At 43.0% G+C, this 10,554-nt stretch overlaps 1 protein-coding gene across 1 annotated transcript; it reads right to left on the reverse strand.

Moving 5' to 3' along the window:
- Positions 1 to 6,846: 6,846 nt before the first annotated feature.
- On the reverse strand, positions 6,847 to 9,188 carry FOXL2 (forkhead box L2). Its single transcript, XM_073581311.1, has one exon. It carries the CDS (start codon positions 8,832 to 8,834, stop codon positions 7,863 to 7,865), a length of 972 nt encoding a protein of 323 aa, XP_073437412.1. The 5' UTR covers positions 8,835 to 9,188; the 3' UTR covers positions 6,847 to 7,862.
- Positions 9,189 to 10,554: the final 1,366 nt, after the last annotated feature.

Consider the following 10,554-nt stretch of genomic DNA (forward strand, 5'->3'; position numbering starts at 1 on the left):
CACATATAGCAGTACCCTCATGTAGTATGTATGTATGTAGTATGTATGTAGCTGAGTCCACCCTATGTTGGTAGAGCACACATGGCAGTACCCACATGTAGTATGTATGTATGTAATATGTATGTAGCTGAGTCCACCCTATGTTGGTAGAGCACACATGGCAGTACCCACATGTAGTATGTATGTATGTAGTATGTATGTAGCTGAGTCCACCCTATGTTGGTAGAGCACACATGGCAGTACCCACATGTAGTATGTATGTATGTAGTATGTATGTAGCTGAGTCCACCCTATGTTGGTAGAGCACACATGGCAGTACCCACATGTAGTATGTATGTATGTAGTATGTATGTAGCTAAGTCCACCCTATGTTGGTAGAGCACACATGGCAGTACCCACATGTAGTATGTATGTAGCTAAGTCCACCCTATGTTGGTGGAGCACACATGGCAGTACTCACATGTAGTATGTATGTATGTAGTATGTATGTAGCTAATTCCACCCTATGTTGGTAGAGCACACATGGCAGTACCCACATGTAGTATGTATGTATGTAGTATGTATGTAGCTAAGTCCACCCTATGTTGGTAGAGCACATATGACAGCCAGTACCCACATGTAGTATGCATGTAGTGGAGTCCACTCTATGTAGGTTGAGCACATAAGACAGTACCCACATGTAGTATGTATGTAGTTGAGCCTACCCTTTGTAGGTTGAGCATATATGTCAGTACCCACATGCAGTATGCATGTAGCGGCGTTCACGCTATGTTGGTAGAGCACATATAGCAGTACCCTCATGTAGTATGTATGTATGTAGTATGTATGTAGCTGAGTCCACCCTATGTTGGTAGAGCACACATGGCAGTACCCACATGTAGTATGTATGTATGTAATATGTATGTAGCTGAGTCCACCCTATGTTGGTAGAGCACACATGGCAGTACCCACATGTAGTATGTATGTATGTAGTATGTATGTAGCTGAGTCCACCCTATGTTGGTAGAGCACACATGGCAGTACCCACATGTAGTATGTATGTATGTAGTATGTATGTAGCTGAGTCCACCCTATGTTGGTAGAGCACACATGGCAGTACCCACATGTAGTATGTATGTATGTAGTATGTATGTAGCTAAGTCCACCCTATGTTGGTAGAGCACACATGGCAGTACCCACATGTAGTATGTATGTAGCTAAGTCCACCCTATGTTGGTGGAGCACACATGGCAGTACTCACATGTAGTATGTATGTATGTAGTATGTATGTAGCTAAGTCCACCCTATGTTGGTAGAGCACACATGGCAGTACCCACATGTAGTATGTATGTATGTAGTATGTATGTAGCTAAGTCCACCCTATGTTGGTAGAGCACATATGACAGCCAGTACCCACATGTAGTATGCATGTAGTGGAGTCCACTCTATGTAGGTTGAGCACATAAGACAGTACCCACATGTAGTATGTATGTAGTTGAGCCTACCCTATGTAGGTTGAGCACATATGGCAGTACCCACATGCAGTATGTATGTAGCTGAGTCCACCCTATGTTGGTAGAGCACACATGGCAGTACCCACATGTAGTATGTATGTATGTAATATGTATGTAGCTGAGTCCACCCTATGTTGGTAGAGCACACATGGCAGTACCCACATGTAGTATGTATGTATGTAGTATGTATGTAGCTGAGTCCACCATATGTTGGTAGAGCACACATGGCAGTACCCACATGTAGTATGTATGTATGTAGTATGTATGTAGCTGAGTCCACCCTATGTTGGTAGAGCACACATGGCAGTACCCACATGTAGTATGTATGTATGTAGTATGTATGTATCTGAGTCCACCCTATGTTGGTAGAGCACACATGGCAGTACCCACATGTAGTATGCATGTATGTAGTATGTACGTAGCTGAGTCCACCCTATGTTGGTAGAGCACATGTGACAGTACCCACATGTAGTATGCATGTATGTAGTATGTATGTAACTGAGTCCACCCTATGTTGGTAGAGCACATGTGACAGTACCCACATGTAGTATGCATGTATGTAGTATGTATGTATCTGAGTCCACCCTATGTTGGTAGAGCACATGTGACAGTACCCACATGTAGTATGCATGTATGTAGTATGTACGTAGCTGAGTCCACCCTATGTTGGTAGAGCACATGTGACAGTACCCACATGTAGTATGCATGTATGTAGTATGTACGTAGCTGAGTCCACCCTATGTAGGTTGAGCACATATGACAGTACCCACATGTAGTATGTATGTAGCGGAGTCCACCCTACATTAGTAAGGCAGTAATTGAAGTGCTGATGGATGTGCAGTTTCCTGATTGCTGCTCCTTCTCTATTCTGTGTCACATTAAGATGATTGCTAGCTCTATGCACATCCTGCCCGTCCGGCGACCATTGTAAGTGGCAAGGAGGGAGGAAAACATCAGCCCAGGCTTTTATTTCCTTATGTAACATTCTGTACTATGGGGCCAGAAGCCTCTCCAGCTGCTGATGTGGAACCACTAGTCCCAGCAGTGGATGCATCTCCGAGCTACATCCATGATGTGTGCTGGACTGGCTCTAGCTCCGTGAACTAGTAACCCACAGCGAAATAATCTGCTCCTAATCACAGCCCAGGATCTCTATAGGGCGAGCACCGATCTGTAAAGCATTATGTCCTGCACACAACGCTCTCATTCCCAGGATGCCTTCCTTCCTGCACAACTATGTCATCCATACTAGTGGTATATACCGTACGTAGTGTGTGTGTCCCTATATATATCTACATAGAATGTACTCCTATACATGTATATGGAGTGTGCCCCTATACCTGTACATGGTGTGTGCCCCTGTACATGTACATAGTGTGTGCCCTATACCTGTACATAGTGTGTGCCCTATACCTGTACATAGTGTGTGCCCTATACCTGTACATAGTGTGTGCCCTATACCTGTACATAGTGTGTGCCCCTATACATGTATATAGTGTGTGCCCCTATACGTGTACATAGTGTGTGCCCCTATATATGTACATAGTGTGTGCCCTATACCTGTACATAGTGTGTGCCCCTATACACGTACATAGTGTGTGCCCTATACCTGTACATAGTGTGTGCCCTATACCTGTACATAGTGTGTGCCCTATACCTGTACATAGTGTGTGCCCTATACCTGTACATAGTGTGTGCCCTATACCTGTACATAGTGTGTGCCCCTATACATGTATATAGTGTGTGCCCCTATACGTGTACATAGTGTGTGCCCCTATATATGTACATAGTGTGTGCCCTATACCTGTACATAGTGTGTGCCCCTATACACGTACATAGTGTGTGCCCCTATACATGTATATAGTGTGTGCCCCTATACGTGTACATAGTGTGTGCCCCTATATATGTACATAGTGTGTGCCCCTATACATGTACATATTGTGTGCCCCTATACATGTACATAGTGTGTGCCCTATACCTGTACATAGTGTGTGCCCCTATACACGTACATAGTGTGTGCCCCTATACATGTATATAGTGTGTGACCCTATACGTGTACATAGTGTGTGCCCCTATATATGTACATAGTGTGTGCCCCTATACATGTACATAGTGTGTGCCCCTATACATGTACATAGTGTGTGCTCCTATACCTGTACATACAGTGTGCCCCTATACATGTACATAGTGTGTGCCCCTATATATGTACATAGTGTGTGCTCCTATACCTGTACATACAGTGTGCCCCTACACATGTACATGGTGTGTTCCCCTATACATGTATATAGTGTGTGCCCCTACACATGTACATGGTGTGTTCCACTATACATGTGTATAGTGTGTGCCCCTATACATGTATATAGTGTGTGCCCCTTTACCTGTATACAGTGTGTGCCCCTATGCATGTATATAGTGTGTGCCCCTATACATTTATATAGTGTGTGCTCCTATACCTGTACATACAGTGTGCCCCTACACATGTACATGGTGTGTTCCCCTATACATGTATATAGTGTGTGCCCCTACACATGTACATGGTGTGTTCCACTATACATGTGTATAGTGTGTGCCCCTATACATGTATATAGTGTGTGCCCCTTTACCTGTATACAGTGTGTGCCCCTATACATGTACATAGTGTGTGTCCCTATACATGTGTATAGTGTGTGCCCCTATACATGTATATAGTGTGTGCCCCTACACATGTACATGGTGTGTTCCACTATACATGTGTATAGTGTGTGCCCCTATACATGTATATAGTGTGTGCCCCTTTACCTGTATACAGTGTGTGCCCCTATACATGTACATAGTGTGTGTCCCTATACATGTGTATAGTGTGTGCCCCTATACATGTATATAGTGTGTGCCCCTACACATGTACATGGTGTGTTCCACTATACATGTGTATAGTGTGTGCCCCTATACATGTATATAGTGTGTGCCCCTTTACCTGTATACAGTGTGTGCCCCTATACATGTACATAGTGTGTGCCCCTATACATGTGTATAGTGTGTGCCCCTATACATGTATATAGTGTGTGCCCCTTTACCTGTATACAGTGTGTGCCCCTATGCATGTATATAGTGTGTGCCCCTATACATGTATATAGTGTGTGCCCCTATACATGTATATAGTGTGTGCCCCTTTACCTGTATACAGTGTGTGCCCCTATACATGTACATAGTGTGTGCCCCTATACACTGTAATATTCCTAGAAGACACATGCCGTGCTGTCTAGCAGTGTGGGGATGACAGACATGTCGGCACACGATAGTCTCATTATCCCCTGTGTGTATGGAGGCGGCTGTGCGCCCGGTGCACATGTCACACTCATGTCTATGAATATATCTGTACTGTCACAATGTTACATATAAATTCATCCACTTGTATTGGGTTCTGGATGGTTTTGCTGGGAATAATATTATTTACAGTATTATGTAGGCACCAGGAATATTACAGTACAAGGCACTGACCATACACCTGCTTTCCTACAGATCCCATACATGTATGGACAGTGATCACACATCCTGCCCCGACACAACTTCACAGGTATGGATAGAGAGAGAAAGATGAGAGATAGATAATAGATAGATCTACGTGTTAAATAAATAGACTTAGCTGTGAAATAAATCTATAGGTCAATAACTATCGGGATACTTATGGGTACAGTAAATATACCATGTGCACAATTGATAGAAGGGTGGATAGTTGCATGTACAATAATTATTTACTTGATGACTATGTATTACATCCTCACACGTGTCTGTAAAGAGATCTGAGTGTGGAGAACTGTGTGCACATATAGCTACAATATCTACAAGACATATCCGACTTTATTACCGAAACGCCTAAGCTGAGAGCACAAAACACTGTGTAACTAATTTGTCTGCATAAGTATATATATACATACACAATAACATATATATATATATATGTACAATATAAACATGCGTTCCTAGTTACAGTTACAATAAATTGACGATTGTGTGATTATGTGTCCAATCCATAACAATGTATGGTTCTAATATGTGTAGAGTTACCTCTATTTCTATGTGTCCAATAAGTGTCTATACTCGCTGACTAATAAATGGACGTGTTTCCAGTTGTGTCACACATATACAGTAATACAATCTACAGATCGCTGTGCAGATGATAATAAGTCTATAATTATTGGACACGGATCGGTAGTTCTGCGTACAATAGATAGAAGGATTTATAGATCTGTGTGAAGTGAACATAGCTTTGATTTCCATAGCGACATGTACAATTACTATGCGTATCTCATAGATCTATATGGGGGGATTCAGCCCCCGCCAGGCTGGAATATTCCCTGCACATTCTGTACTTGGGAATCTACGAGCTGTAGCCCCCGCACTAGAGACACCTATACCGCTGTCTGCACAGCAAATCCCTCCTCATAACACACAAACCGGGTCCGCACAAGATCAGGAGACATTAATCACATGAAAAGAAAAGTGAGTGGAAATGTGATGATTCCTCTGAAATATAATTAATGTGTAACCATAAGCGGCATCCTAAACTCTCATTGTATACAGGCTATATACAGGGTAATGTATACAGATTCACATACTATATATTATATACCCATATGCACATATTGCCCTATATGCCTCAGTGAATATAGCCTGCATACATGTGCAGTATATAGCATAATCTATAGTATGTAAATATACATACATTCTCTCTATATATATATATATATTAGCATAAAATGTATTTTAAATCAGAATCAATACTAGCGGACCAGTTAAATGTGTCAAAATACATCATGAAGCTAGAAAGGTTGACAGGTATTCTTAATGAAAGTAAAACCGGAGTAATATCGCCATTATATATATGTATATATATATATATATATAATTATTCGTGTATTATAATATATAAATATTGCAATATGTTTTCACTGCATTCCAGTTTCTAAACGTGTTAGATGCATGACCAGATTGAATATAACGGAGTTCGACAATGTATACTCTTATATTTGTTGGCAGGTGTATACCGTATATACCGTGCATTATATTATAGTGTAAATAAGTATATTTACTGTAATATATTTTGCCCGAAAAAGATATATATATATACACACACACACTCACTTACTCCTGTGTTTGCTCAGGTGAGTACAACATTTCTAATTTCTATATTCTATTACTGCAGCTTCTATAATAAATGAATCTAAAAACACAAAACCACAATAGAAAACTTGCACATCAATTCTAACTAAAAAAAAAAAAAAGAAATAGAAAAGTTACATGTAAAACTTGCGTTTCAGTTCCATCCCTACACCAGCTGACTTTTGACAATAACATACAATGTTGTGAGCCGAGGTTACAAGAAATGGATATTTTATTGGGGAATTTACAAGGCTAAACAATACAACCAAAACAACAAATAAAAAAAGTGCTCTTCGACTTTAGTAACTTGGTCCCATGTCTTATGACCATAATTGTTGACTGTGGAGTGATACCCCAACCCTACAGTACAAAAACACTTAGACAAATTAACTGGGAGCTGGACAGCAAATCTCCTCATTCACATTCATACACAGGGTTTGGTTATTAATTACAGGTGGATATGGCTCACTGGATTCATCTCTACTGAGGGATCATTGCAATAATGGTCAGTACAGTCTATAAATTACTAGGCAAACGTGGACTAGGGCTGCTGTTCAGAATAAGTCTGACTACATGGACCTATACTGTAATAATGGATACATAAATGAAGGGAAAATTCAAAGCAAGAGTCCTCTAAATGAGACATACTGTACATGTGTGCAGCAGCAGCAGATGGTTGGGGAGAATCTCTCTAGAACGCTGGGCATTGGCTATGAGGGGGTCTTCCACATTGATGACCTCCAATACATAACTTTATCGTTTAATAGTATCTTCCAGGAGCACAGAAAAGACTTATATGCTCTGCAGTCTGCAATAAAACAGTATTTTGTCATTAGGAAAAGCTGGGATCTGTAGTTCCCCTGTGCTACCAAAGGTCAGTGCATCATTGCATATGTCTGTGTGCTTTGCATGTACCATATGTACTTAGTATAACTTCATGTATGTAATCAGTGTAAAGATGTCAGAAGTGAGACAGGTAACCACACTAATATACAATGATACACTTACACTGCCTTCATTCAGCAGAGGGCTGCAATACAACCAGGTCCCCAGTGTATCTATGGCACCAATGCCTACAAATCCTCAACTATAAAAAGAGAATGTGAGCTAGTGGGTGCATCTTCTCGGGGAGCTATGTGTGTAGCCACACAGGTCTATCCTGGAGGTCAGATTCTGTTTGCAGCTCCACAGTTCACTGGCAGGTCCTCCAAACAGGTGAGTGCCATGGTCTCAGAGGTCTATTCTAGGGTGCAAGGCGCTGTGCTTGGTCTCATGGTCCCAGTAAGAACAGTGCATCATGGACAGCTCTGAGGGCTGCCTGGCACAGGTAAACTGCACTCCATTGGATGTGGCTGAAGGTGGGGGAGCAGGGCTGGTGGGGCTCAGCTGCTGGGGGTGATGGGCATGCGGGTGGTGGTGATGGTGGCTCATCCCGTTATAGGAGTTGACCATGCTGGGTAAAGTCATGCTCTGGACCCTGGAATATGGACTGTAAGAGGACGATGCAGACAGTCCCTTTACATTGACTGGGCTGACATTCCCTCCAGCCATTTGACACGATGTGTAGGACATAGGGGTTGGAGGTTGACCCAAGGACCAGGAGTTGTTCATGAAGGTGGATTGTAGGTACTTGGGTGGAGATAGGTAGCCATAGGTGTCACTGCTGAACAGGCTCTTCCCTGCTTGGAAGTGGCTAGGGGGAGGCCTGAATGGCCTCTTCATCCGTCTTCTTCTCCTGTAGTTGCCCTTCTCGAACATATCCTCACAGGCAGGGTCCAGAGTCCAGTAGTTCCCCTTCCTCTCCCCTCCACCCTCCCTGGGCACTTTAATAAAGCACTCGTTGAGGCTCAGGTTGTGGCGTATGCTGTTCTGCCATCCTTTCTTGTTCTTCTCATAAAATGGAAATTTACTGATAATATACTGGTATATGGCTGAGAGGGTCAGCCTTTTCTCCGGGCTCTCCCTGATGGCCATGGCGATGAGGGCTACATAGGAATAAGGGGGCTTCTGAGATGGATCCGGCTTCTCTTGCCCCTTCTCTTGGCCCATGTCCTCCTTGTCCCTCTCCACTTCTTTGCCGCCGTTGGCATTGTGAGCCATCAATGCCACAGTATTCTCATCAGGGCTTTGGTAGGTAGCCATGGTGGCACAGCTCTGGCTGAAGCAGTTGATAGGACTGGTGTATTCGGAGGTGGCACTCATATGATCGGATGGTGGTCCATAAGGTGCCCGAGCGGTCTCTAGCCTGGAATGATGTCGGAGGTCTCCTGCGTTGTAATAGTCCAGTGCACACGTAGGAAGGGACTGATTCTGGCACTGGTGCTGCTCACACCTCACTCCTCCACTTCAGGTCAGATCTCCTGCCAGTATTCCTCTGTGCTGCTGGAAGTCCTCGATGTGTCTCTGCAGCTATATGCAGTCTGGTCTCCTGGCACTGGACAGGGCAAAGGTTGTCACCATGTGTCCATGGCAGATGCACTGAGCAGAGACGATGCAAGTTGCGCCAAAGTTGCTCCTCGAGTTTTCCCTCCCCTGTCCTGTCCCTCTCTCTGCAGGAGGCTGAGACCTGTGAGGATCCTTCCTCTCCTCTCATTGTATTAGAGCCCAGCCAAGTTCCGCTTCCGTCAGCAGCTCCCCCTCTACTGATCTGCCCAGAGAGGGAAGGGTTCACCTCCAAGTCACAGACATCCAACCTGACAGCTTAGAGATCACACCTATCACCCAGGCACCACACTGCATGTGGGGGAGCACACACCTCTCACCCACTCTCTAAACCCTTTACTTGCTTGCCTCACATTCTTCCCCTCCAGACTATTAGTTTGCATTTTGCAGCACAATAAGTTCCCCCCCCCCACTACAAGTCAATCTTGTGGTGGCAGCAGACGAGCTCTCTCTGCTGCATGTGCCTTGACTTGCTCAGTCAGGATACAGAAGAAACCACTTCTCACATTCAGTAGACTGGATCTGCCAGATGAACAAAAAGTCAACAGTGTTGTTTTAGCGTTTTTCACGCTAGATTTATCGCCCACCTCAGTCTCCTCTCTACAAACGATCTGCTGGTACAGGAGATAAGAGGCAGCAGCTCTGCCCTGCCATTACTGCCCTGCCATTACACAGCAGCGCTCTGCGGATGCTTCACATGGTAAATATTGACACATTGTAGCCAAGATTCATTCACTCTATGGATAGAAACTATTAAAGAAAATGCATTATGTTCCCCAAATTGATCTGATTTATGAGCTTATCATTGCTGTGATATTGATGTGCAGAAACAAGGAGCAGTGATTATACCAGTGCTGTCACCTCTGTAGATGGAGCCAAATCGAATATTTACACTAGCTTTTCGCTTACTTACACTTTGTTGTAAACACCAGACACCCTGTAAACCTTTTTTTCTTCTTTTATATACCAGGAAAATATTTGCATACTTTGGTAAAGCTTCCATCTGGTTCATTGAGAGCTACACAGATAGTAGCAGGGCGAATACACCCAGTAATTTAGAGTTTCCTATGAATGGAGGGTTGTTGTTGTTGTTGTTGCTGTTTCCAGATAATATCTCTTTAGCCAATGGCAACTCACACACATTGTATCACACTGCAGGCAAAAGAGTTCATCAGCTGAGAAAATCTGATTGTCTTTTTTATGGATTGTAGAATGATGATGATAAGGGTGCATTTATTAATACAAAAAAAAATAAGAACTACGTTCTTGGAGGAGAGTTATTTATAAGAATTGTGATTGGAATTGTAAGTATTTGATGTCTGACTATTTTGTGTATTTTATGTCTCACTAAGGCAGCTAATAATAGATTATTATCGTTAGTTTTCGCTAAAGTTTTGTTATATTAGTTATATGACCGTCACAAAAAGCGTCCGACTTAGCACAAGTGTCTGGTAGGAAATATGCTCATTATATAAGATTA

The sequence above is a fragment of the Dendrobates tinctorius genome, unplaced genomic scaffold, assembly GCF_039654945.1.
Source record: "Dendrobates tinctorius isolate UK_male_01 unplaced genomic scaffold, ASM3965494v1 ptg000069l, whole genome shotgun sequence".
Classification (NCBI taxonomy): Eukaryota; Metazoa; Chordata; class Amphibia; order Anura; family Dendrobatidae; genus Dendrobates; species Dendrobates tinctorius.